At 45.0% G+C, this 27,453-nt stretch overlaps 1 protein-coding gene and 1 long non-coding RNA gene across 15 annotated transcripts; both read right to left on the bottom strand.

Moving 5' to 3' along the window:
- Positions 1–210: 210 nt before the first annotated feature.
- On the bottom strand, positions 211–3,326 carry LOC136493386 (BTB/POZ domain-containing protein At1g67900-like). 2 transcript variants are annotated; one of them, XM_066489464.1, is made up of 4 exons: positions 2,628–3,326; positions 2,433–2,502; positions 1,099–2,328; positions 211–1,010 (listed from the first exon to the last, which is right to left on the bottom strand). In XM_066489464.1, the coding sequence occupies exons 1-4, from the start codon at positions 2,684–2,686 to the stop codon at positions 474–476; spliced, it is 1,896 nt and encodes a 631-aa protein (XP_066345561.1). In that variant the 5' UTR covers positions 2,687–3,326; the 3' UTR covers positions 211–473. The 2 variants fall into 2 exon arrangements, with proteins under 2 accessions (XP_066345561.1, XP_066345562.1); XM_066489465.1 differs by having other exon boundaries at positions 1,099–2,295.
- Positions 3,327–4,754: 1,428 nt separating this feature from the next.
- On the bottom strand, positions 4,755–14,289 carry LOC136490792 (uncharacterized). 13 transcript variants are annotated; one of them, XR_010767860.1, is made up of 9 exons: positions 13,654–14,289; positions 11,320–13,550; positions 9,328–9,476; positions 8,495–8,575; positions 8,116–8,229; positions 7,624–7,749; positions 5,462–5,541; positions 5,116–5,369; positions 4,755–5,032 (listed from the first exon to the last, which is right to left on the bottom strand). It is a non-coding gene; the product is annotated as an uncharacterized lncRNA (long non-coding RNA). The 13 variants fall into 13 exon arrangements; XR_010767861.1 differs by lacking the exon at positions 8,495–8,575 and adding an exon at positions 10,266–10,593 and having other exon boundaries at positions 7,624–8,229; positions 11,320–11,398; positions 11,697–13,550; XR_010767867.1 differs by lacking the exon at positions 8,495–8,575 and adding an exon at positions 10,266–10,593 and having other exon boundaries at positions 7,624–8,229; positions 11,320–11,398; positions 11,697–11,739; positions 13,915–14,289.
- Positions 14,290–27,453: the final 13,164 nt, after the last annotated feature.

The following is a 27,453-nucleotide window of genomic DNA, read 5'->3' as shown; positions in this document are numbered from 1 at the left end:
CATGGGGAGAACCGGAAAAGTACTACAAGTTTCCAGTCTTTACCGTCCATGGATGTTTGACAGCTTTGCTGATGCCGAGCACAAATTATAGAAACATTTTACAATTTTGTAGTTGATTTAACTACTCTATATCCAAACTCATTTTAGTGTATTTTGGAATCAAATGTAAACATGGCAAATGTTGCACCAGTATGATATTCAACGTTTTTATCCCTCTTTTCTCATTGAAAAATATATATATATACGTAGGAGTCTCTTTTTGAAAGATCATATATATAGGACTCTCAAGCAACCATAGATTTGAGTGTGGCATATCAAATTGAGTATTTGCAGCGTTCTCTTTCACTTTTTTTTGTACAAAAATGCACAGCCTTCGCGACCAGAATAGTGTGCCTTGATCGATCAATCTGCCACCGCGTTGCTCTCGACTCCCGTGCAGGTCTCAATGCCTCTCAGTGACGGCTCTGCTCGAGCTAGCTCGACGGCCACAGCTTTCTCAGCATCCGCTTGGGCTTCCCGGCCGGGATCGCGCAGAGCGCCCTGATGCGGGCGGACGCGCTCCGGACCCGCCCCGCGCGCGCCCTGTGCACGACGAACGCCTCGTCGTCCGCGTCCTCGTCCTCCTCCAGCTTCATCCTCAGGGTCGAGATCCTCGACGCCGCGCGTTTCAGCCCCTCCACGCTCCAGTCGTTGTCGTCAGGGCCAGGCGCGGCGGCGAGGCCCCGGAGCCTTTGCTCGTTCTTGGCCTCCTCGCCGTCTGCCTCCCTCCTTGTCTTGGCGAGCAACGCCCTGACGCCACCCGCCACGCCGGCGACGCGGCCGTTGGCCCCGGGGCGGCCGGACAGCGCCGCCGCCGCGCGTGCGTTCTCGAAGAAGAGCACCTGCACGACGACCCGGAGCGGCAGCAGCTCGTTCTGGGCGGCGTGCATGGACGCCGTCTCGGAGAGCTTCCTGCAGTTGAGAACCCTGCACAGCTTCTTCCTCGATCCCTTGTCCATCTCCGGACGCACCTGTTACGTAAATCGAACCAAGAACAGTGAGGCATCAACATCAATCGGGACAGCGTCAGCTGAAATGCGGCTGTTTGTTTCGACGTACTCTGAGATAAGTGTCGACGGCTCGGTAAAGATGGTCGTGCTCCGGGCGGGCGCAGTCCGGCACGGCCTCGGCAATGGCGATCAGCTTGTCCAGGGGCAGGTTGGGATCCTTGGCGACCTCCATCAAGAATCCATCGACCAGCCTCCCGATCCTGACCATCGCGCCGTGCGACGCCGCGGCGGACGTCGACCGACGCGCTCCCTCGAACTCCGAGCTCTCGGCGGACCGCGACCGTCTGTGTCCGCGCGTGTGCGGCGGGATTGCCTCCGGGCCCCCCGCCGCCGCCGCCGCCGCTTGCCGCAGCGCGAGCTCTTCAAGGATGGCCATCACGGCGTCCACGTCGTACAGCGTCTCGCTCGCGCACGACGGTATGAGGAGGTCGCTCACGTTGGCGTCTTCCAGCTGCAACGCCGCCCGCTTCGCGAGCTCTGCCTTGGACGCGGGAGAGGCGCCCAGGACGTTGGCCGCCTTGAGAAGCTTGAGAAAGAAGCTGCAGGAGACGGCGTTCCTCTCGGCGGGGAGCAAGCTCACCATCTTCTCGACAAGAAGCTGGCTGTTCCTGGCGACCACTTCGAAATCGAAACTCCCCTCGTCGGCCGTGCTGATGTCGTTTTGTTCCACCACCAGGTACCCGCTCTTGACAACGGTCGGCAGCCACCGGCGCGCGTAGGTCCTGAGCGCGTCGCCGACGGCTCTACCTTTGACGGTGCCAGCCGCCTTGACGGCCACCATGACGCGCCAGAAGAGGTCGACGCGGAGGTCGGAGACGTCACGCGCCCACCACGGCGACGACGAGGAGCTGGCCGTGGCCGGCGCGGCCGACGCCGCGTCGCCGCCGCAGCCGGGGTCCGTGATGAGCATGGCGACGGCCTTGACGCACCGGGACGTGACGCCGAGCTCCTCGCACTCGGCGGCCAAGGCGGCGTAGCGGCCGGCGGAGCGGAGCACGGCGAGCGCGTCCCTCCAGCGGCGAAGCAGGCAGGAGGCGAGGAACGCGTCGAGCTTGGCGGCGATGTTGCCCCGGCCGTCGGCGGCCTCCGTCATGCCGAGGCGCCCTGCCGCGCAGCGCAGGGGCACGACGTTGTGCGCGCCCACCGTGATGGCGACGCCGTAGCAGAACTTGGCGCAGGCCTCGAACGCGTCCGCGCCGCCCGGGAAGTCCCGCAGCTCGACGGCGTCGGAGTCCGCGCACAGAGCCTGTAGCAGCTGGCATTTGGAGAGCAGAGGGAACTGCCCGAGTTCGACGGCGCACGACAAACGGAAAAAACGGAAATTGAGCAAACTTCGTTAAGAACCGAACATCTCACTATCGATTAAAGCAAAAGAATAGCTACCTTGTGGAGTCGAAACAGGCAGTGATCCACCTGGATTTGCAGGTCGGTGGCCACCTCCGTGTAGACAGACCTGGAAGCACATCGTCGACGGACAAGCCACACCAATTCATCAGAGAAGAAATTAGAAAAGCAACTCACCATTGGGAGCGTGGGACGGACGGAACGAATCGGGAGGCAGGCAGGTAGAGGCAGTACCTGACGGGCCCGGAGGTGAAGAAGGAGTCCGGCCGCGTGCCGAGCTTCATGAGCTTCATCGCGGACAAGGACTGAGACGAAAGTCCAGCGCGCTTTGTTGCGTGGGGAGGGAGCTGGACTGGACGTGATCCTATTCCTATATCATGCAGAAGATGGACAGACAGAGAGGCTAGGCTACGGCAGCTACGGTTGGGGAGGGACGGGACAGGATCCAAACGCACGGATGGGACTGCTGGGAACCGCAAGGAATGGGTCCAAGATCACAGCTCGAGGTGACACCGGTTTGGTGGCACGGCGGCGGCGGCCAGCCAGCCAGGGAACTGTGCTTACCGGCGCCCGCATGCCAGGAATCCTGATCGGAGATTCGGGGAGGAGCGCGGCGTGGCACGTCGCCGGGGACCAGAACGAGTTCAGCACGGTGGCCGGCTCACGCTTCTGGTGGCTGCGAGGTGTGGGTACTTTGGGCCTTGCAGTTTCACCCGGCTGAGTTGTAGTTGTAGTTTGGAGCTTTTGCTCCATCGATTTGTTTGTGCTAGCACTTGATCACTTGATTGTGGACACAATAAGGAAATCGACTGTGGTCCAGAAGGGAGGGCAAAGTTTAGACCTTCCTTCAGTTGAAGTACATGCATCATTATATTAGCATCGAAAAGGCTGTCTACCACTTGATTAGCTCCAGGGGCCTCCAATCTCCGGGTTCCTGAATGAAAGTTTAACAAGGGATAGACTTTTTTTCCCCGTTAGCAACTGGACCGTCCACTACAGTAGTAAATCACCCAAAGTTTTCCCTATTCACGTTCAAGAATCCCATTATCTGGATGCTAGCTCTACATCAGCCAGGCTAATACGTGTAATCATGAATGATCGTGTGCAGTGCAGCATTATGCAGAGTCTGCAATAAACAAGGAAATTTCCTTCCATAACGAAAGCTCTACATCATCTTCTTTCTTTTCCCTTTTCTACTATGCCCCTCTCTTTCATTTTCCATAGTCGGAGAAAAATTGCTCAACCTCATATGTATTGGATCAAGTGCTCTCAAATGCAACTTGGGCTATCATTCTACTTGTGGAAGCTTTAAGCTCGCACCCCCGTGACAAAAGAAATGTTGGTGTCCAATTTTGGGAGGTAACTTCAGCCGTACTACACTGGCAAAGTGGCAATGAACTGCTGCCTGCTGGCCAGGTACCAAAGAACGTCATTGTTGAAATCTCCCAACGCCCAAGAGCTGGACCAGTCTCGACTGCAGATTTGCATCCGCAGGAAACGCAAGGCGTGATAGCAGGCATTGGCAATTTGGCATTGGTACCTCTTGGCGTGTGAGACGTGAGAGTTGTCTCCCAAAGGCGAAGGGAGTAATAACCATGCATGCTGACTCTCTTTCTCTCTCTCGATCGGGCCCAATTAGGCCTTTCATGCTATTCATCGCAAATGCCATGGCCCATGGAACACCCACTGGCCCACCTATGTTTCCTTATCCCACCCTTTTGCCTTTCCGCTGTGACCTACTAGTAGTATTTACGCCGGAATCATCGTGTCACCAAAGCTTTTCTCCGTAGATTTCAAAAAACAAAAAATCTCCGTCTACGTGTTCATCTGTGCGTTCAGGAATCAGGAAAACCTTCTAAAATCCGTGATTAGAGGGAGAAGTGACACGCTTTGGTCTAAATCAGGGGGCACCTGGTGATCCATATATAATGATAATCTTCCACACACCCATGCGATCATCAAAGATCAAACTAGCAAAACGCATGAGGTCCGGCCCATCCCTCGTTGACCCCACGTCCAAACACTAGCAAAAATAGAGTACATTAGAAAAGGTCTGGTTTCATGTAAATCTTTACTGACCTCTCAGGGTGCCTGAAGACGTGTTGAATTAAATTTTTTCTCTACCTTAATACAAAGACACGTAAACTTTTTACATCAAGAAAAAACATATGCTTAGGGACGGCAGTTGAACCCACGGGCACGGGCGCCACATCGCACATACGAGTCTCATCGGGTAGGAGTCCGAAATGAACAAGAGTCGTGTGCGAGTGCTAAATTGCACCTGCGGGTACCTATCAAGGTTTGAAATAGCATCATACTAGTGGATTGGCGCGCGATTCCGCGCGCTCGCGCGGTAGCACGTTAAGAGGTTATACAGGTCTATTGAAATATATTACAGGGATAAGTATTTTATAGTAGGAAAGCTATACACGGTAGCTGATCTCTAAGCCGGTGTACACAAATAGTTGTCTTCGGTGGTAGTAGCGCTGTCGATGTGTGGTGGTGCTGGTGAAGGTCTGGTGATAGGCGATGCATGATGATGCTGATGTACATCATTCTTCTGTTGCATTCATCCAATCCCAGCGGTTGCCTGCTAGGCTCGGCGTTTCTGTCTGCAGTCTGGTTGAGATGTATTTTTGCTGAAAGCATAGGCATCCATTGTTTCTGAATACGTGAGGTAGCGGTAGTAGATGGGACACATAGCTGGATGTTAGAAGCGTACCTTGTTGGTTTCGTAGTATCCATGCAGCTTTTGCACGTTTTTGTGGTAGTAGTCTATGGTAAGGGTTAGTTCATCCAGTGGATTGCATAGTTCCTGTGACTGTGGTATATGAGCTGCTGCCTGTCTAAACTCGGTTGGAAGAGATGAGATTAACTGGTGTGTGAGGTCGGCATTAGTTTTGACCAGATGGTTGGGGCGATGACTTGAGGCCCCTGGCTGTCATCCCACCCATCCAGGAAACCAATGAGCAGCGCCTATACATGACGAATACCACACAACAGCAATTAAGTTCATATGACAGTCCCAGGATAACATGTAAGAAAGGCAAATGAAGAGGATAACTCACCCAAAGGATGAACTGAACTTGGAAGGTGTTCTCTACAGGATTGAGAAAGTGTTGCTCCTAGATCAGCAAGGGAGCCCAACCTAGAAATATAGACATATCATAATTGGATTGGAAAATAGCATGGAGATCTAAACAGTTGAATTGTTTTGTTGTGTGATGAAGTCGATAAATACAGGATAATACCTCTGAAGGCCATTTAAGGTTTGGGTGGTTCAGTAAACAAAGTTTGTGCGAAGCACTCTAAAAATAAATGCTTCAGGGTGGTAAGGTGTAGAAATAACACATTAAAATGAAAAAGGGAAATTCCATATAGAAAACAGGGGAAAAACAAGTATGAACCTGTCAGTCATTTTTCCTTTGAAGGTTATAATACCGAATGGGTGCTATACTGCAATTTCATTTTTTAAAAGAAGGGACTAATAGACAATACATCCATGTGTAGAGTAAAAAATATTTGTAATTATAATCATCAGGACTAACAATAGGCAAGCACATCTATATCTGCGTTATGTAAATATGCCATGTCAATAAGCTGCAACAAATCAGTTAATATTTGGTCAACTGGACATGTGGATGTGGGAAGCTAATCAGTCACCTAACTTGGAAGGCTTAGCAGCATGCTTCCTATTGTCCCGCTGACCATGTATATATTTGATTGTCAAATAAACAGAAGGATAAATAGATGGAATATTGATTAAACTAAGCTGAAGACATTTGCACAATCTGAGCTGCTAAACTCTTCTACATCTACCCCATGATGTTTAAAAAGCTAGTTATCTTTCTATTGTACTGAAGCTTTCTTCATTTACAGTTATAAAATAATAGTCTATTAATCATGTATGTGCTTATTTATGGGATCAGAGGTCAATAAATCTTAATAATTTGAATGTGCTCATCTACAATTGCCCCCAAGTAGCCACAATACAGCTGTAATTTTCTTATATGTAATTTATTTAGTGTCAATGTTAGAATAGACTTCATACTTTACCTGAGTAAGATAGATCTTTAGACAGTATATTGCTAAAAAAGATGGGAAATTTCAGCAGATATAATGGGAAATTTACAAGCAGCAGCTGCTTTTCGTATAGTGAACTGTGAGACTTTTGGCTGCACCAGTGTTGCTTTTAAGAACACCCGAACAAGCCGAGTAATAATGCATAGTGGTAGTATCTTGCCTGGGAACGTACTATATTGGTAAGCATAAATGGTTGATAGAACTACATGAAAATAGGCATTGCAATAGAAATACACGTGGAATTTGGGTAGCATAAATGAATGGTAGAAGTACAAGAATGTAGCTGTAGATTTTCTATAGTCCTCTTATCTTCTTCTATGAGTAGTAGCTGATCATGCCTTGAAATTACATAGGTCATAATGCACAGCAAAAGAGTTGTCAACGCATTTGTTGAGACCGCTATGTTTGGAGTCATCCATGGCTGAAATTACCTCTTTGGCCAAGTATCTATGACTAAGATTGGTTTGGCAAGTGTTGCTGTGCTGTATTAAAAGCCCTGTACATGGTACTGATTTTTTGCTTCCAACATTTCCAAAGGAAGTGTAGCCTAAATGTTGAGTAAAAACCATTGCACCAGAACTATGCAACTCGGTTTGGATGGTGCTAAGTGAGCTGAAAGCACAACTCATATGTCAAACGAGCTGTAGCCTGAATGTTATAAGGTGTACTAAACTGGGTATCTTTGATGATGAAACACATGGTTTACCACTGTGCATATAGAGTAGGGAGAGGTTAATTTTACAATCCTATGACATAAAGGCTACGAATCTGACAAAGAGAACCACACTGTAATTTTAATTCTAGTGTACTTTGAGCTCACTCTATTCCTCTTTGTTGTACCAAGCATTCGATGAGGTGATATGAAAATGTCAATGAAAACTAAGGTACCTATTATCAGAAAACTAAACATTCTTAAGATTTAGTTGGGATTAATCCAGTCCTTTTCATAGAAAAATAGTTTTGGAGCAAAGAAGATTTGATTTGAACATAATTTGTGCGGTTGTGCTATTATATGTGATATGGTTAAGCCATGGCACAACCTTCAACTGGACTCTAGGACGGAAGGCTTACTGAAATAAGACAAGCAGTATACAGATGATGCTAAGTAGCATCAAATTTAAGAATTATACAGATTGGAAATTCTCACCTTGAATTCTTCGGAAGTGAGCTTTGAGATTTATACAAATTGGAAATTGTCACCTCCAATATGGACACGATATGTGTTATCAGAGGAAAGTGGTTGCAGAATGTCCAAAAAAGCTAACTGTTCTATCTGTACCAAATGGCAAAAAAATAAGATCATAAAAAGCGAGGCCATAAAAAATAGTTACGAGCAGGAGAAAGCTCTCAGTTATATTACGACAGGCAGATGGAATTCCAAGAATTGAGAAGGAAAGGAAAAAATATGGCACACTGATTAACCATTCGGGAACAATAACTGCATAGAAATTATCTTGTATTGATAAAGCCCAGGGGCATAGCACTGGTCTTTATCAACTGATAAAGCCCAACTCAGATAAGAAATGATCAGTCCCGTGCAGCAATACATGTGTAACAAAACAGTGCATTGAACCGTGAGGAGGTGTGGGTCAAAAACCAAAGGACAGAGCAAGACGTAGGATCTGAAAGAATATTTTACCTCCTTCTCATGAGCAGCACCAGCTAGTAACTTTCCATCCAAAGAGAAGTGACAGCAAATAAACAATCTTGCTGTCACCCGTACGGTTGGTACCAACTTTATTCAAAGAAATGCCTAAAGAATTAAAAGTGGGGTCATGTGAGTCGTTGATAGTGGCCAGGGTGGTAAACCGTAAGGTACTTCCCTTCATGATAGGAATTTGTTAAATTACCCTACACGTACACCTTCTAACAATTTTCATGTGTAAGCATATTTATTCTGAGGCTATAACACTAGGGCCTGTTTGGAACGCAGGAATTTCACAGGAATTGCGCAGGAATTCTACAGGAATCAGTTCATTTTCACAGGAAAAAATCCCGCATTCCAAACAGGCCCTTACCATTTACGCACTCCGGATTGAGCTATGAAGACCCTTATTCACAGTAAAAAATCCCGCGTTCCCAGCCTTGATTGTCGTCGTCTGAGGTGTCCATTGAGGAATTGTTAGAAGTGTCTCCACAGATGTAAACATGTTGTGAGGCTGATGATGTTGATAAGTAAACGGCTAAGGTTGTGCAAATTAAATTTAGAGATTAGGCTTTTGTAGAGTAGGCCAATAATAGGGTTATAAGTCGCCTCCTGCATAGGGATAAGTACATATGGAATGTGTGGTCACTGGAAGTGTGAACGACATCAGAAGAGTTGCAATACTGCTGAGCAATAAGTTACAGAGGCAGTAATGCGCAAGCGTAAAGCACTAAAGTCATCGTTTTTTTAGAGGTTACCATAGCAGTAAGGCAGAACGTTAAATTGCTATTCTCATAGCTTTTTTAAAAGGTACCATTAGAACATGACTCCTTAAAACACATTAGAACCATTCTTAGGCTCCTCAATCTTGGTACCAACCAGATCAAGAAGGTCCCTTTGAGGGTTGTTTATGGATATCTATTTCATGTAACCACGTAATATTTCAAGCAAATGGAAGGTCATAACAAAATAAGAAAAACTGTGTAGAAGATAAAGAAAAAGCAGGTGTGTCACTAATCACTTTCTGGAGAGCTGATTTTTTCACAAGGGCTTGACATGTTATTAACGATGTCATTCTAGCTTGCGCCGAAAGCGTAAAACCTGATGATCTCAAGAACGGAGAATTCGTAACAAGGCCATGTGACGCTGACAGGAACTCTACGAAATAAGAGCCTGTGAAGAATTATAATGGAGAGAAGCACATACCTTTCATTTCTGGCTTTTTCACTTTGTTGTTGCAAAATCCTCCACCAGACCACCGACAACTTATTTTCATAAGCTGGAACCCGAGTTTGCTTTAGCCCCAAATGAGAAAACATAGTGATACAGGCATGGGAAAATTTTGAGGCGCATCACTGTATAGGAACAAACTAAGATTAGTTATAACTGATTATTTGTCTAAATTATGGCGCCAGTGCAGAGTTCTGAACATTTCGAGTTTCAGCACCGAATTAAAAAACTAATCCAGCAAACATATGCATCCCTTCCGGACTAACTTGTATACATGCATACAATTTAGGCATAGATTTCTTTGATCTATACTTGTTAAAATATGTTTTGCCAGACATCCAAATATGTTTCGTTTGACGCTGCAATGGCTTATGAGATTCCAAGTCTGCATTAATGCCTTTTCTGTATGCACTGGAAATGTAAAAACAATATCCATTAAAAAAAATCAACTGGTCAATTCCTGAATATTGTTTGTTGTGTTGGAGAAAATGAAATAGCTAAGAACTGATTAATCATTGGTTTTGATTATGTGAACGGTACTCTATGAAGCATGTGCAGTGACTTTAGGACGCCCATTCAACCAGAAAAACACACCCAGTGCATAGAAATAGATATAAATTTGCATCACCAGAAAAAAGAATAAGTCGAGGCTGCAGAGCCCTAAAATTGCATTGCTAAATTAGCAGTTCATGCAGAACTGTTTGGTTGCAGAAGGATTGGCTAATTATTTATGTAGCAACAATTTATTTTAGGCTCAAAGTCGACTGGAAAGCATGTAATTGCGTAACTCAAACTTAAACAATTGGTCTAACCATTTGAGGTCGTCTGATGAACTAAGTATGGACTAACAATTTATTGCGTAACAAGCAAAGTATTGCATCAATAATCCAACATATGTAGTACAAGATCCATACCGGTGCGTAGTGGAATCCTAAGCCAGGATAGTAACGTGAAGAGAGGCAGAGGAAGACCGAAGTTGACTTGGGTAGAGGCAATAAAAGGAGACTTGAAAGGATGGAATATACCCAAAGACTTAGCCTTAGATAAGAGTGCTTGGAAAACAACTATTCACGTGCCTGAACCTTGATTGCTTCTGCTGGGTTTCAACTCTAGCCTACCCCAACTTGTTTGGGATTTAAAGGCTTTGTTGTTGTTGTTGTTGTTGAAAGATCACTTTGCAACATAAAAGGGAGAATAATGCTTTGCTAATGCCATGGATCCGCAGAGACGGAACAAAGAGATCTATTTTCATTACATGGCAACCAAAGCATGGACATATTAGCAATTCAGACACATGATTCATAGGAAACATCTGTCAGCTGAGGAAAGACCATAGAAGAATGGTAGCAGGACAAGACCAAAACTACTAACCATGTGAGAGAAACACCAAGTTAGGACATTGCGGCAGAATTCAGCAAGACAATTGTCACTTTTAAGAGCATTGTGCTTCCTCTGGGATACTAAGGCACTATTTTTTTCCCCTGTAGCTTTACATTCAGGACTTCTAATAAAAAAATGCATTGAAGCTAGAATTGCAGACACTAAAATTAACATATCCTAGATAGTATTAGTATGCTAAGCAGATGGTCCTTTTTTATAGCGGGAAAAGGATTTTTTTAGCCTGATAGTCGTACTTCTATTTGTGGTTAACAATGATCAAATAATGAGCCTAATTTCATTTGAAGCACTGTGGTTTGAATAGCTAATGAGCAGACCCTAGCAAATTTACAACATTACTTTTAAAAATCTCACAAAGTAGTAAAACAACATCCTATTCTGGTAACATAAGGTAACTTAGATCAATATAAGGAATCAAAACAGAACCCTTTTTTTTCTAACCAGGAAAACAGCAGGGGAAGCCCCCACTGTTAGATGACATGAGACTGAATTTTTTGTACTTAGTATGAACACCATGCATTGAAAAGAAGCATTCCTTACTACAAATGAGGCATTAAGCAAGTTGCCAACCTGTAAATCAATCACCTTGTGCTTGCCGTCCCTAGCACAGTTTTCTCCGCGGACACCTTTTAGTCTGCACTGTTTTCATCTGACATCATATTTTAAAGGGAGGAGGGTCAGTCGAAAATGATAAAAAAGAAAAAGTAGCAGACTATCAGAAAAATTGGTTTGAAAAGGCTCTGAACCAATTAATCGCAGGAACTATCCTATCATAATGTGTTACAATGGGACAACATGAAAAAACAAAATGGATTATCTTGCAAGCAAAATTTAGAAAAATTAACAGTACTGTGTATGGTATAAAAGTCCCCAAATAAGTGCAATAGCTATTTAACATTCAGCAATAAATGGGCATATTTACAAAGGCTGAACACATATATGTATACTTGCAGCAACAGTGCTTTGCAAAGGAAGCAGATTCAGCACAACCTGTGCACACATAAAAAAACAATTACATAAATTAGGCGGAACACATAAAATTAGTCAGAACAAATGAAATCATGTATTAACTGGTGCTAGAACAGATGGAGCCAGGTCGATGCTCTACGCTATTCATTTTAGGTCTTATTCGGTTGCACATCGCATAGTGCAATAAAAAAAGTGTACATGAACTGCCTCAATGTGAAATCAAAGTTTCAAAATTCATAAACTTGGGAACACACCTACAATCAAAAGTTGGCAGATATTTAGATATATCGTGAACACAAAATGAATTTGAAATAAAAGCAGAAGAATTGAATAGTCGATTTTATACACCATAGTCAGGCAAAAATTGCACCTACACAAGATCCACTACAGACCATTAGCAGACTGACTAACTGTACAGAATTTGTTGTGAGACCAATAATTCAATGACCACATTACTTGTTAACAGTCCAATGCTGAGGATCCGAGCGGTCGCGTCGCCAGGAGCAGCTCGCGGTCGTCAAGCACAGGGAGTTAGGGTTTCGTGGAGCACATGCGGACCAGCGGGAGCAGTCAGCGCCGTGGGGAAGCCACGCCGGCAGCCACCGGTGGTGCCTGCTAGCGTCGTGCCATGGTGGGGACGGCTGCCGCCGGGGTCCACGCGCGCCGCCGGGCACCAAACCGGCTGCGCCGTCGCCCAGGCAGCGCGCCGCGCGGCTCTCCTCTCCCTCTCCCCCGGCGTCGCGGCGTGCCTGCCGGGCCCCAGCACCGTCGGGAGCGGCCTAGGCGGCGTGGTGCGGGAAGACGTCGGGGTCGGGAAGAGAAACATCGGGAAGAGTATGGGCCGAGGACGGAAGAAGCTGGAATCCTGACTATGATTCTGTAGACAAGCTAGGAGGGAACGGTCGTAACACAAGAAATCTGTGGAGAAGCTGGAGAAAGCCCACAGTGTAATCCGAAGCCGATTCTAGAAAATTCTTGCTGGGGGCCTAGGCCGTCGGATCGGGAGATCTAACGGTCAAAAAAATTTCTGCCGATGTGGACACGGCTTCCATCTCAGGAGCTAATGGGTTTTGTAACATAAAAGGGAGAATAATGCTTTGCTAATGCCATGGATCCGCAGAGACGGAACAAAGAGATCTATTTTCATTACATGGCAACCAAAGCATGGACATATTAGCAATTCAGACACATGATTCATAGGAAACATCTGTCAGCTCAGGAAAGACCATAGAAGAATGGTAGCAGGACAAGACCAAAACTACTAACCATGTAAGAGAAACACCAAGTTAGGACATTGCGGCAGAATTCAGCAAGACAATTGTCACTTTTAAGAACATTGTGCTTCCTCTGGGATACTAAGCCACTAATTTTTTTCCCTGAAGCTTTACATTCAGGACAACTTCTAATAAAAAAATGCATTGAAGCTAGAATTGCAGACACTAAAATTAACATATCCTAGATAGTATTAGTATGTTAAGCAGATGGTCCTTTTTTATAGCGGGAAAAGGAATTTTTTAGCCTGATAGTCGTACTTCTATTTGTGGTTAACAATGATCAAATAATGAGCCTAATTTCATTTGAAGCACTGTGGTTTGAATAGCTAATGAGCAGACCCTAGCAAATTTACAACATTACTTTCTAAAATCTCACAAAGGCGCATACATAGGTGCTGATTTGGGTACAGGACACTGCAGAAATGCGATGGTCGCAGCCAGAACGCACAGCACAGGTCGGAGACTGCAGACTACGGAGGTTCTAAATGGAGGATTGCCCTCAGGCAAGGAGAGGAGACCAAGCAGCACGGTGCAGCAGGAGCCAAATCGGTTACCAAACTGCAATCCACCAAAATAAAATACAGATTCACCAAATCAAATGTAAATGGACCAAATCAATCTAAAAACGCATCAATTAAAAGCATAAATGAGATGAACACACCCGGCCCGCGCCACAGCGCTGTTCGGCCGTTCCGCCTCCTCAAGCCACCACATGGTCGGTCCTGCCAGGGAGAGGTCCAGGAGGATGGCTCTTTCCACCCGTATGTCGGGGCCTAGAGGAAAAGGCGGAGCGAGGGGAGGTGAAGCGAGCGGGCCTCACGGGGCCAAGCTCGTTCGCTGCACGGCGCCGACATCGGACTGGGGAGAGGGGATCTGGAGGAGGAGGCATGGGAGGAAGTAGGAGAGGAAGACGGTGACGTACCGGCAGATGCAACCGCCGATCTGAGCCGCCGCCGCTAGGGTTTGGTCGAGCGCACGCGGACCGCCGGGAGGAGGCAACGCTGGGGGCACCCACACCAGCGGCCAGCCGCCGTCGGGGCCCGATCGCGCCGCGCCGTGGCCGGGGACAACGACGGCCGGTGGCCACGCACGGCGCCGTGCCGCAGGCCGGGAGCACCGTCGCGCCCCGCCAGCGCCTGGAGCAGTGAGCCGGCAGTGCTGGCACAGCCAGCACGCCGGGGGAGGAGGAGGGCGGCCGCTGCCGCGGCCCGCTCGCGCAGGTGGCCGTTGCCCTAGCCGCGTTGGGAGAGGTCGGGAGAGAGAGAGCGAAGAGGAGAGAGTGGAGGGGGAGAGAAGAAGCGTCGGAAGGAGAAGCAGAAGCTGGGTATATATTTGTTTGGCTGGATTCGGACGAGAAGCCGGAGAAGCTGAATAGAAGCAGAAGAATTGGAGAAGCACGAGAAGCCGCTTCCCATCAAATCCGCTCCAAACGATCTGGACCGTCCATCACAAGATCTAACGTGTGCGAAGATCTGGGGCGACGTGGAGGGTGGCTCCGGTCGAGGAGCTGGCCATCTTTTTGGCTTTTAAATGCGATCAAGTATTCATGTCCAGTTGCTACTGACATGTTTGGTACTCCCTCTGTCCTATAAAGGCTTCATTTGGTTTATCTAGAAATCGGCTTACTTTTTAGTCAGAATAGTATTTTTCAGCTAATTTTAGCCAAGTTTCAACAAACCGAACGGGGCTTGAATACAATTCTAGCACAACGTCATATTTTAATATATTTAGTTTGACCAATTATAAATAAAAAACTATCAATATTTATGATATCAAATAAATATCATTAGGTTAATTATGATTACAAAATGTATTTTCTTAATAAATTGATTTGAAGTCATGCGAATACCATTCACTAAAACTTGGTCAAACATGAACCATTTTAACTGGCACGCAATATGCAGTTGTATTATTTTTGGGACAGAGGTAGTACCTAGGTCTTAAATTTTTAGTCCCTGTATAATTATGTGGCACCTACGTGGTATATGACTAGTTGCATAACATAGAGATAAATATATTTTGCTTGTTTCGAGCTTTCTGTACCGATTAATATGATTATAATGATATAGTCGCCGTGTTCGCTGGTCTGGACCATCCAGACCAGCCGGCTGGTTCCTCTCAGCAAATGCTATTCATCAACCAGCCGCTACAGTATTTCTCTCTCACAAACCAGCCAGTTTCAGTCAAGATTCTGCCACCCGAACGGAGCCATTATTTGTACACCTAACCGGTGCCCGAAATCCATAGAAATATTGTTGCTGCAGCGGATGCAAAATTGCACTCACTAAGTATTGCGAGGGTAGAGCTTCATTAGTAGAAATTGTTGCTGCAGCGCAGCTGCTGAACAATGGGCCTGATTGGTTTGTTAGAATTTTAGGTAATTTCAGTAATAATTTAATTTAGAAAATAGCAATAATCAAAAAGGTTTGTGACATCATGTATGTGATAGTGTGATCTTAGTGATATGAACATGTAGATGATACTAATAATCATGATTTTAATCGTTGACGATAGGGGATGAATTAGAACGTACCAGTGGCACCAAAGCCGGTTGCGGTAGTCAACATAGCGTCTGTTGAAGTAGTCGTCCCGCTCTATGCAGTGCAGAGATGTTGCAGTGTCGATCTCCCGCCGACGCCACGAACGCCGGGAAAAAGATGAAGTTGTCGAACGATCAAGCAGTCGCGTGATCGCTCCCCAAAAACCTGATGGTCGTCCTTCACCTAAGCAGATGAACACGAAGACAACCCAGTTTCGGAGGCCTGCTCTCCCTATTCCCGTGCTCGCAGGAACGGGGACGGAGAAGCCTTGGATGCAGCGGAAGTGTGAAGACTTGTGTGCATTAGAGACTAAGCCAACTAAATGTTGAAGTGTGTCTTTCTTTTATCTCACACTAGCAGGAGCGGAGAGGGCGCGATGCCAGCGGGAGAGAAAACGGAGGAGGCGCGACGCCAGCGGGAGAGGAAACGGAAGAAAAACTCCCGTAACCTTCCTCATCAATTTTCACTTTGGGTGCAAAAACTCCCAAACTCCCGTTATTACCGCATTAACTTTCCCAATTGGGGGCAGAAACTCCCGTCACTTGATAACTCTCGTAACTCCTCATAAATGGCTTGAGTGACAAAACTTTTCATGTTCTGCACCGCGTGCATCGCGTCGGCCATGGCACGACACGGCCACGCCTCCACTCAACCATCCAACGACATAGGCAGACACAGCCCGCACTTATAAGTCGAGTCAACATCCAGTCAATATTCCATATGGAACTAAATAATATCACGCACATTATTTAATACGGGCCTTAGAATTTATTTGATTTAATTAGATAATATATGGTTTTGGCCCACATTAAATCTAACAATCCCCACCAAATTCGAAGGCACATGTTAAATAATCTCAAATCCACATTTCTTTGATATACTAGAGTTTCAATAGAGACTGTTAAGTTGAACATCTGTCTAGAGCAAGGGTTACACTCATTCACAACTGAACAATAGACTATGCCTTGAATTGATAGTTTTGTGCGAATTGAGTTTCACCAAAATTCTTTCATGGTACTATGCTGCTACAAGCATCCCCTCTGTTTTGAAGCATATAAGTCACACTTTTATGCCTTTTACGAGTATCTAGAGATTACCCACATCTCATAGACTGTGACTATTAGTCAAACTCATATAGGTGTGTTCCTTCTAGGATGTTCTGTAGGGCAACAACCCTGCTAAAATAAGCCACTCGGATCACATTAAGGAATTAACCAACCTACCATACAGCATAGGAGAAACAGTGCATCTCATAACGATTTGGACTTTAGTATAAGGGGTTTCTCCATCAGTCAACCACTAGCTTATTTCACCATCCTACTTCACGGGATCTCCGATGACATAGGACAGGTTACCACTATGGAATGACTTCAATTAGGTCTCAAGCCCATCTCCCTCGATGCACCATCTATCACATTACGTGACAATCCCTTTGTAAACTGATTTGCCAGATTTTTAGATGTATGGACAAAGTCTAACGCTATTACTCCATAGTTTCTCAGTTTTCTAACAGATTTTAACTGCCTTCTCATATGCCTTGTAGACTTCATGTTATCCCTAGAACTATTCATTTTGATTATCACAGTCCAATTATCACAGTTTATGGATATAGTTGGTATTGGTTTTTCAACCACCGATAAATCCATAAGGAGTTCATAAAGCCACTCAGCATCAACTGAGGCAGAATCTAGTGCTGTGAGTTCTGCTTCCATTGTTGACTCGTTAAGACGGTCTGCTTGCAAGACTTCCATGAAACAGTGCCATCTCCAAGTGAGAACACATATCCACTTGTGGCGTAAATCTCATCAGCATCAGATATCCAATTTGCATCACAATAACCCTCTAGTACCCTCGGATATCCAGTATAGTGAATGCCATAGCTCATGGTCCCTTTCAGATAGCACAATATCCTCTCAAGAGCACGCCAATGACCACCTCCCAGATTTGAAACAAACCGGCTGAGTTTGCTCACAGCAAATGAGATGTTAGGCCTCGTTGCGCTAGCTAAATACATAATCGATCCAATTATTTGAGAATGCCTCAATTGATCACATGCTATTCTTCGATTTTTTTTCTTAATAGCACACTTGGGTTATAAGGAGTTGGAGCAGACGTGCAATCACTATATTCAAAGTCATTCATCACCTTTTCCACGTAGTGGGATTGCACAAGTGTTACCCTACCATTTTCTTATCTCAGTAGCTTTATGTTACGAATAACATCAGCCTCACCCAAGTCTTTCATTTCAAAGTTACTAGACAAAAAAGTCTTTCACTTCCTTGATCACATTAACATTATTTTAAAAAATTAGTATATCATCCACATATAAGCACAAGATCACACCTTCTCCTCCAACATACCGATAATATACACATTTATTAGCTTCATTCACAACAAAGCCTGCTGATGTCAAAGTTCTATCAAACTTCTCATGCCACTGCTTAGGTGCTTGTTTTAGACCATACAAAGATTTTAATAACTTACACACCTTTTTCTCTTGACCCTTTGCTACAAATCCATCTGGCTGATCCATATAGATCTATTCCTCAAGCTCTCCATTCAAGAAAGTTGTCTTAACATCCATATGATGAATGAGAAGACCATGTGAGGCAGCCAAGGAAAGTAGCACTCATATAGTCATTAAACGGGCAACTGGTGAATAAGTATCAAAATAATCTTCACCTTCTTTCTGTGTATAGCCCTTTGATACAAGCCTCATCTTATACTTCTTAATTGTACCATCAGGTCTAAGCTTTTTCTTGAACACCCATTTACATCCCATAGGTTTGCACCCACAAGGACAATCAACCACCTCCCAAGTTCCATTAGACATAATAGAGTCCATCTCACTATGAACAGCTTCCTTCTATAAGTCAGCATCAAGAGATGAATATGTCTCTTCTATGGTTTTAGGAGTGTCATCCACAAGGTATATAATATAGTCTTCACCAAAGGATTTTGCAACCCTCCGTCTCTTACTCTTTCGAGTGACTATATTATTATCCTCCTCTAGATTTTCTTCATGGGTTTCAACATCAGTATGTATTACCGATTCATGTGTCTCAGGTAATAAAATAGATTCATGACTAGAAGTGCTATGTGCATTCTTCATAGGAAACTCATTCTAAAAAATGTAGCATCTCTAGATTCCATGATAGTACCAACATTTACATCAAGCACTATAGAATTTATTATTAAAAATCTATAACCCACGCTATGAATAGCAAAACCAAGAAAGACACAATCAATGATTTTTGGTCCAATCTTTCGCTTCTTGTTCATTGGCACATTCACCTTTGCCAAACAACCCCATGTTCACAGGTAAGAGAGATTTAATCTATTCTTCTTCCATTTCTCAAATGGTCTAATTTCTTTGTTTTTAGTGGACACTATATTCAGGACATGACTTGCTGTCAATATCGCCCCACCCCACCATTCCTTAGATAGTCCCGCTGTCTCTAACATGGCATTAACCAACTCAGTTAGAGTGCCGTTCTTGCTCTTGGCAATCCCATTGGATTGTAGTGAGTAAGGCGGTGTCCTCTCATGAATAATCCCATGCTCCGCACAAAACTCAGAAAAATCATTTGAGAAATATTCTCCCAGCGATCAGTTCGCAACCGTTCGATGTTCTTCTCAAGTTTGTTTTCTACTTCAGCTTTATAGGTCTTAAAATAATGCAACGCTTCATCTTTTGATCTTAGTAAATACACATGACAAAATCTAGTGCAATAGTCTATCTCCTAATATATATATATATATATCCCACAACTAAAAAGAACAAAACGTGGATATTTTTTGGTGCAACATTCCAACATGGGCCCATAGTTCTACCTGCTGCTATCCAGCACCCGTCGCTCCTACACCCGTCCTTACGAAGGAAACAAACCTCGCCCTCATGGTTTTAAAAGGAAACAACTATGAAAAGAACGTGCAATTGTGATCATCGTAAAAAAAACTCCCGCCTAACTCCACGAAATCACGACACCTCCTGTTCCACCTTCCTAAATCCCTCACCCTCTCGCTCTCCTCCAATCACATGATTCCCCATCGCGGCATGCGTGATATCCTCCAATCACCCGAGCATCTCCTCCACTTACGCTCCACCGCCTCAAGTGAATCCCCAAGCTGGGCACAGCTAGGTGCAGTCGTGTCGCATCTCCCTCCATCCGCTGGCCAGCGGGTGCCTCCTCCCTCTCCTCGGCCACCGGCTATAGCCATGGCCTAGTCAGCCACGAACCAGCACACATCTGGGACTGACACGTGCCGCCATGACCCGCTCCTACCGACCTACCCCACTGACGCCGACGCCTCGCTGCTACCACACCGAGGCCACCGCCTACCCCGACCTCAGCCCTGGTCCCATCTACGAAGGGTGTTTGGTCTCTGTCGTCCTACCTTTACCACGGTGGTTCATAGGGCAGAAGAAGCCCCAGCAGCAAACGGCCTCAGCGGCGGCGGTGAGGGGCGCATGGAAGGAGAAACCAACGATAGGGATTGTAACACCCTCGGTGTTACACTATAAATTGTTTACTAAAACATTACATGAGCATCGTGCTTATGTGTGAATGCATGTAATATAGAGTGTAGATTAATTTCCGTAACTTAAGACGACCAATGGAAATGCAAATGAAAGGTTGTTCGTGACTTATGAAATTAGGAAGTAAGAATGTTCGTGAATTTTTATTGAACGAAAACACTATAGAACAAATATACGGAACTTTAATAAAGTTAGAAGTACAAACTTTGTAGATGATGATGAAATATCTGCGGTCAAAAAATAAATTCACTAGCTAACATACCTAATAGCTAGGAAATCGAATTTGACGCGAATCCGATCAAGACAGTCAAATTTCTTAAGTCGGAAAATAGTTTGACAAGGCTAAGTTTGGCAATTTTTGTAGAGTAATTGGGTTAAGGAGTGATTGGGGTATTAGGGCTTGTTTTAGTAGCCTAACATGCCCTCTTAAGTATAGCATAGGTGGTTTGGCGTTTGAATTGATGAATTGGATTTTTAGGACGCTTTAAAAAGCATGCATGGCACGTTTGGGTCGGGTTCCTCGTGTTGACACGGTCACCGCGCTCCTGTGCCATCGTCGGCGCATCGGCCGTGCGCTCACGCATGTTTGGTCGAGCCCTGGCTGGCAGCTGTCTCGCCTCACTACCGCTTGCGTCGCATTGCCGCTGCTGCTGGTGGTGGTCGCGCTTGCTGGGTTACCCGCGTGCGCCCATGCCGCTTGCGTTGTGTCCACCTATGTCGCTATGCCACCTGCCGTCCTACCACTAGGCTACATACTAGCTCGCTGCACTGCGCTGTCACCGTTGTGCCATAGTGTTGCATCACGTCTGCCTATGCCTCTGTGTCACTGCTCGTCCTGACTTCACGCACGTGAGCTTGCTGAGGCTACACGCTGTGCACATTTCGCCTCCTGGCTGTGTTGGCTTGTAGCGCTTGCATGTGTGTGGTCGCCGCATCCTGCCAAGGCTCGAGCAAGCAGCCGAACCCATCCCCTTCTTTCCCCTCCCTCCTTTATTGCCCGGGCCAACTAGACCACGCCATCAATCCAGCATGGATGGGAAATGTCCAATAGCGCCTTAGCAAGCTCTAATTTGGAGCCAGACGTCTGCCATCGCACCATTAAAGGCTAAGCCGCCGTTGCCGTGGGCATTACGCACCTAGTCATCCCGAGCCAAATTGGTTGCACCCCCAGCCCCGCCTCGTAGTCCTCCTCAACGTGCGCACCTAAGCCTCGTCCTCACTACTTCCCTCGTGGCGCTACCGTGGTCGTGCCTCTGTAAGAGGTTGTGTCCTATGGCCAATGGGGAAATGGTGAAAGGAAAATGGAGACTGGGTAGGGATATGGTTTAGGTATTGGTGGATGTAAGAGGTTGTGTCCTATGGCCAATGGGCCATAGCTTGGTTACACTATTTCCCTGTCTATGTCGGTTAAGGATCAGCCATTGCATTGGGTTCTAGGCAAGTCACGGAACTTATTATCCTGAACACATACTTATGTATGGACGTAGGGAAGGCTTGTTGCTCTCTTGTTATGGGTTCTAGCTCTTTTCAAACCGATAGATTAGAGGCGGGGATGGTGGAGGTCTAAGCACCGCACTGAGTCCAGGACTAAGGAGCGGGGGCTTGGAGTCTAAGTTTGGACAGGGACCTAGACCCCATGATAGGAGAGTGGTGGGTTGGTCCTGCTTGTGCCTAGGGTACAAGCGGGGCATGTGTTTCAGGGGTACCCAGCTGGGCACATTGATTCACGAATTGGTAGGGCACAGATGGATCCTTGTATATTATCGATAGATGTTTCTTTTCATTATGTTGTTTAATTTCCACACTCTAAATTGGTCCTATAATAATGTATTTCTAAGAACTCTGGATGTATGAAATAGACTATGTAATGTAAACTTGTTATCATTATTGGATCCTGAGGGGAAAATGTGGATTATTTAGGCTCTCTCTTGGGGTGTGCTCGACAGGAATCCTGCCCGATATAGCTCAGTTCTCGGGGTACTTAGTGTCTAGTGGAAGACAAGTACCTCTGTAAGTGCATTATTTTGGTGGTTCTGCCATAGGGATGGCTCTAGGGACTCCCTAGCTCTTCCCCGCCATTGCCCATTGCTCTAGCGGTGCCCAGCCCTACCACAATCCAAGTGTGAGACATGCATGATGGATCCGCACGCGTGACATGACCAGGGTCTGCTGGTCACCGTGCCAAACCCCTAGGCCGAGGTGAGCCCATGCCTCCTCTCCTCTGTCTGTCCATGTCCCTTTTTCTCCCTCTCCCAGATCTATGGTGTCCTTCTTGAAGTAGCAAGCGGTCGAGGAGCTGGAGCAGGCGGAGCCGTGGCTGCTCACGCGAGGAAGGACGCAACTGGAGAACAAGTCTTGGGTGGCTGCATGAGGAGGAGAACAGTAGCGCAAGGGCTGCTTGTAGGAGCTCGACGCTAGGAGTACCTGGGTTGAAGAGTATGTGGGATTGCCCTCGCCATTCGTGCTCCCTGTCGGCCAGTTTCGATGTCGCCTTTCATGTCACCCAAGTCTAGTGACACCCCCTTTGCCAGCATCTATGAACCATCACATGGTGGAATGCTTTGACCCTAGCCCTGAATCAACTCCTGCTTGATGTCTCAAATTCAGAGCCTCTGGCAAAAATATTTGCGTACTCCTTGTAGTGCTATGTAGGAAGCACGTCGAGAAGGGCTCGATGACAGTAAGTTCTGTCCTGAAGGTGAAGAGGTTGCAGTCATCGTACACTTGTACCTATTCTTGGAGCTTAGCTCAGCCAAGATATTAGAGGGAGGTTGGTGGTGTCATCACTGGAGTGTGTTCATGGTAGTTTACCTCCTTTGCGTGACAATTGAATGTGCGGGCTTCAGAACGTAGGTGCAAACATATCATTCGCTTACTTGTTAATTATTGTGGTTCATTACAACTATGAGGTAAAATGCATACTTGCTAATCATTGTCCATTTCATGGCTCAGAACCCATGAGTGTGAACTGCACAGTGAAAATTTAGTTCAGTTAAAATGTTAAGTGCTCAGCGGCATTCATGCATGCTTCTATTTAGCCATATATGTATGTAGAAGAAATAGAGATATTGCAAAGGCCTTGCTTGTCATTGATGCTGATATGACAAGTGAAGGCATGCCCCTATTGTAAAAATGTTTTCCTATTGCAACCAGGATTGTTATGTTTTTGCTTTTTGAGCTGATATGCCAAAACTAAAATTTGGATGTGAGTATGTGACCAAGTATTCGTCTATTTTACTGCCTTCTGAGTCATGTTTCCATTTTAAGTGAAAAAATACAAATAGAAATCAAATATGGATTTTGTTGCTGATTTGTATTATGAGGATTCAGCTATTCAGTCCAATGGGTCACCAACATTTTTTGCAAATTTAGTAGGCAATATTGAGCTGACAGAGGATCTTGATTAAACACCACGATAAACAAAAATCACATTAGAATTTATAGGATCTCAGTCAACGTTAACAAAAACCTGAGGCATTGCCTATATTTTATTATGCTTCGGTGATCTTATTTGGTCCATTGGCTATTGGAGGATGTTATTTTTCATTAATCTTGTAACAAAAAGCACCAACATCAGCCTTTTCTGTTCAGAGCAAGTTGAAGTAGGCATCATTAGTCTGACCAATGTCAGAATTGTGATGAATTTCCTTTTTGTTCATCTACTATAGCTCTGACTCCTTTTCAACAGGTGAAGCTGGATAGTGTCAAAATTGTAGATGAAAGGCTTTAGGACAACTCCTATTGGACTAAGGTGCTTTACTGCTTTGTTGGTCATGTGTGCACATGCGGGAGAATTTAGCATTTATCAAGCTAAGCTTTAAGCACTAGAGCTAGCTTCTTATGCTTATTGACTGTCAACTTATTTGTACTCTAGACCTAAAAATGCTAAAAAAATCCTGGGAATGGGCACATTTAGGTGCTCAATTAGGATTTTTTTTTTGTTTCTTCATATCCATGTTTGGTGTATCTCATGTGTCATGTTTCATATTGGTGTGATTAGTTCTATTACTTGCTGCATTAGTCATGTGCTTATTTTAACAACTAAAATGGAGCATGGTCCAAACACCATCATTCAGGCCTATTGAGTTTGTCATATGTGCTAACAGTAACAGCTTATACAAGTTTTAACCTAGATAACCTTATGTTCAATTCTTGAACATGGACATTAAAGAAGGTGTATTTAGCTCAGATGCATTATTGCACCCTCAAGAAGTTCCATGTTATGAATCACAAGCATATAGTACCCAGATTTACCATTTTAAATTTAAGATATTTCACCACACATTTGGTCTAGAATGGTCAATGTGTTTGCCATAAATTATTTTCTTAAGTTTGTTTTCTCTTTGTGCAGCTAAGAGATTTCTAGAGCGTTGTTTACTTTCTTGTGGCATGTGGCCACCCCTGGTCGATTAGTCGATTTGTCAAAAAGGCAAGAGCATCTTTGCAATCAATTAGATATCTTGACCTATAAGCACGGAAGATAGAGGGCTTGATATGGGTTTCCAAACCAAGTTATGAGAATTGTTGAGCAAATGGACATGGCTCCACCTGGTTTCATGCTATAGACCATACCATTTTGTGTGACTTTCCCAAAGGAAATCCAGGTTACCAATTCTTTTTGTCTTCTTACCATAACTGTGATGTTAAACATATGCATTGCATGCATATAAGCATCCCAGTATAAAAGTAAAAGCTGTTCTTCCTATAATTTGTGGTCCTCATCACACTTTTGTATTGTTTCTTCTTACTGTTATCAAGTGTGACTTACTGTCGTCTTCATTGATTCAGATATGGCATCAAGATTCACATAGGCTTCATAAGCATTGGCATAGTCTGCAACAAGAGCTTCCTAGCAGGGTGGACTCTTCGAGGACACTTTCACATGTCATGCCACTGGCTCTTTAACAAGCAGCCAAAGAGCACATGTAGCCTATGGATGTTTTGGTTCAGAACTTCTCCTGTTTAGTGCATATTTTTTTAAGAAGGGATTAGTCATTATGTCCACTCAAGCTTTTCTATAAGATTATGCTTGCAACGCAGTTAATTAAGTTTTGCTATTTTCATTCCTCATATTTTCCATGATCCTCTTATTGCCTTTGTTTTCTCTACCACACATCACGAAAATCACACTCAAAGCATCCCTTTTTCTTTGGTAAAGGTATAACATTATTAGACTTCAATTGTTATGATTATATTTGTTTTTTTGTTCCCGCAGCGACACACGGGTACGAACCTATATATAGAACTAATAAATCTATTTGTTAAGTTTTGCCATGTTCATTTATCATATGTTTTCCCTCTTATTGCCTTTTTCCTTTGCTATGGCACATCGCTGAAAAACACACTCCGAACATCATTTTTTGGTAAATGTATAACACACATTTAGACTTTGATTGTTGTGGTCTTATTTGTTCTGTAGCAATGCACGAGCACGAACTTTGCTTTTTTGGATTAAATAGTCACTTTAATGTCGGTATTTATTTTTACAATATTATTATCTTATCGTGTGATCCGTGTATTTTAAGTACAAAAGTTTAGTTGTCCCATAGCAATGCACGGGCATGCTACCTAGTATATATAACTAAAAAGAGCAAACTAAGATAACAGAATGGTGTGATAATTGTTGGGGTCGTCGCTCTGCGATCCCCTTCCATGACTTTGATGAAAGGCGCCGGCATGTAGGACCAAGTGCACGCGAGCCCGCCTCGTCGCTCTACTTCCTCCGCTTTGCACGCTCGCTCAAGATCCCGCTCTGCTTCTCATCATGAGATCCCGCTCGCTCCCCCTCCCCCGCTTGTGTGCTCCCCTTCACGAGATCCTGCTCGCTCCCCCATGCGGCCACGCCATCATCCTTGTCGTGCTCGCCTGCTCCGTCATCGCATCCAACCCATGAGGACCGTGACCTGAATCCATCGACCATTCCTTCCCGTGATGACCACGCTCTCCGACAACCGCTCCTCCTCTCTGGTGGTAGCTTCTCTCCGCGACGAGCACCCTCCCCTCCGACGGTGGCTCCTCTCTTCGCAATGAACGTGACCTACGGTAGCCACTCCTCTCTCTAGAGGTGGCCCTAGCATGGGCGAGCTCTGACATGGCAACCTCATCACGGGTGGCCTCCTAACACAGCGACGGCTCAGATCCATGGGTGGGGCATAGATCATTGAGGTGGCGAGGCCCTAGCTCCCTCTCTTCCTCTTCTCTCACTCTTCCTCGTAGGTCGGACCGGAGTGTAGGGTGGATACTGCTGGTGGTGGTATCAGTTTTAACCAAGGAGGGGCTTGGGATGTGCATGGAGACAGTCAACAGCGACGCCCCTGGCAGGCCTCCATGGAGGACGATGTGCTGGTCGCCTGGCCACATACAAGGAACAGATGCGTCAGTGCACTGCTCCCTCTCTATTTCCGACTACCTCTTGTGAGTTGGCATATGCATGTAAGGTGTTTGATGAAATTCCCTACTAAGTGGAAAGCTCTTGGATGCTTGGCAAGGCATCCATCCATCAATGAAGGTATGGCATTGGCATTGGCACATATTCCTCTCAACTTCAGCAGAAGATATGAATATGATGCCTATGGGAAGATATTCCTCTCAACTGACAGCAAACACCACACCTACAGCTCTTCTTTAATTCGTGGTCTTCATGGTAGCTCTTATTATTAACCTTTCAGTTGAGTAGATGCAGTAAGGTATAACAATCGCAACACTACCAAGAAGCATGATACTTTCCTTGTTTTGCATCCATATTAGATGCAGGTCGTGCAGTAGCTTGTTATTAAGCATAAAGCAGTGCAGATCATTCTCACAAGACTACTAACCTGTGGTAACCACTGCAGCTAGCTCAAGTAAAGCTCACCTATGTTATGCATTGTGCTGCTATAGTGACAAGGAAACATGTGAATTAGGTCTTTATTCACATGTTTGATGCTACTAGATAGAAAAAGATCTACATTCAGAATAGCAAACTGAAGTCATTGCCTGAAATAAATTAACATTCAGATCAGCAAAACCATTGCAATTCTCAGTAATTTAGATTACCAACAAAATGTTGCAACCCTTTAACCATGGTGGCATGACTAGTTATGTTTTACTAAATCTTGGATTTCATGAATTTTCATTAATGTCATAGATTTCGACATTTCGATCTACCAGCTGACGAGTTCCCATTCAAATTCTCCTACTAGAGCCACCAGTAACCCCTCATCTCATGCAGGTACTATGGAATTTTCCCTTTTGCCTAATTATCAAATTAGTCTGGATATAAATGATTCACTGTTTTTTGCTACTCTACGAAATATCCAATTGAATCCTTGTGCTTGAACTAGATATGCACATGATCTAAATTCATGCCATGTCAAGTGTATATTCATATATCGCTAAGTAG

The sequence above is a fragment of the Miscanthus floridulus genome, chromosome 11, assembly GCF_019320115.1.
Source record: "Miscanthus floridulus cultivar M001 chromosome 11, ASM1932011v1, whole genome shotgun sequence".
Classification (NCBI taxonomy): domain Eukaryota; kingdom Viridiplantae; phylum Streptophyta; class Magnoliopsida; order Poales; family Poaceae; genus Miscanthus; species Miscanthus floridulus.
Note: the sequence above shows the minus strand (reverse complement) of the source record. Positions and strands in the feature narration are given on the sequence as shown.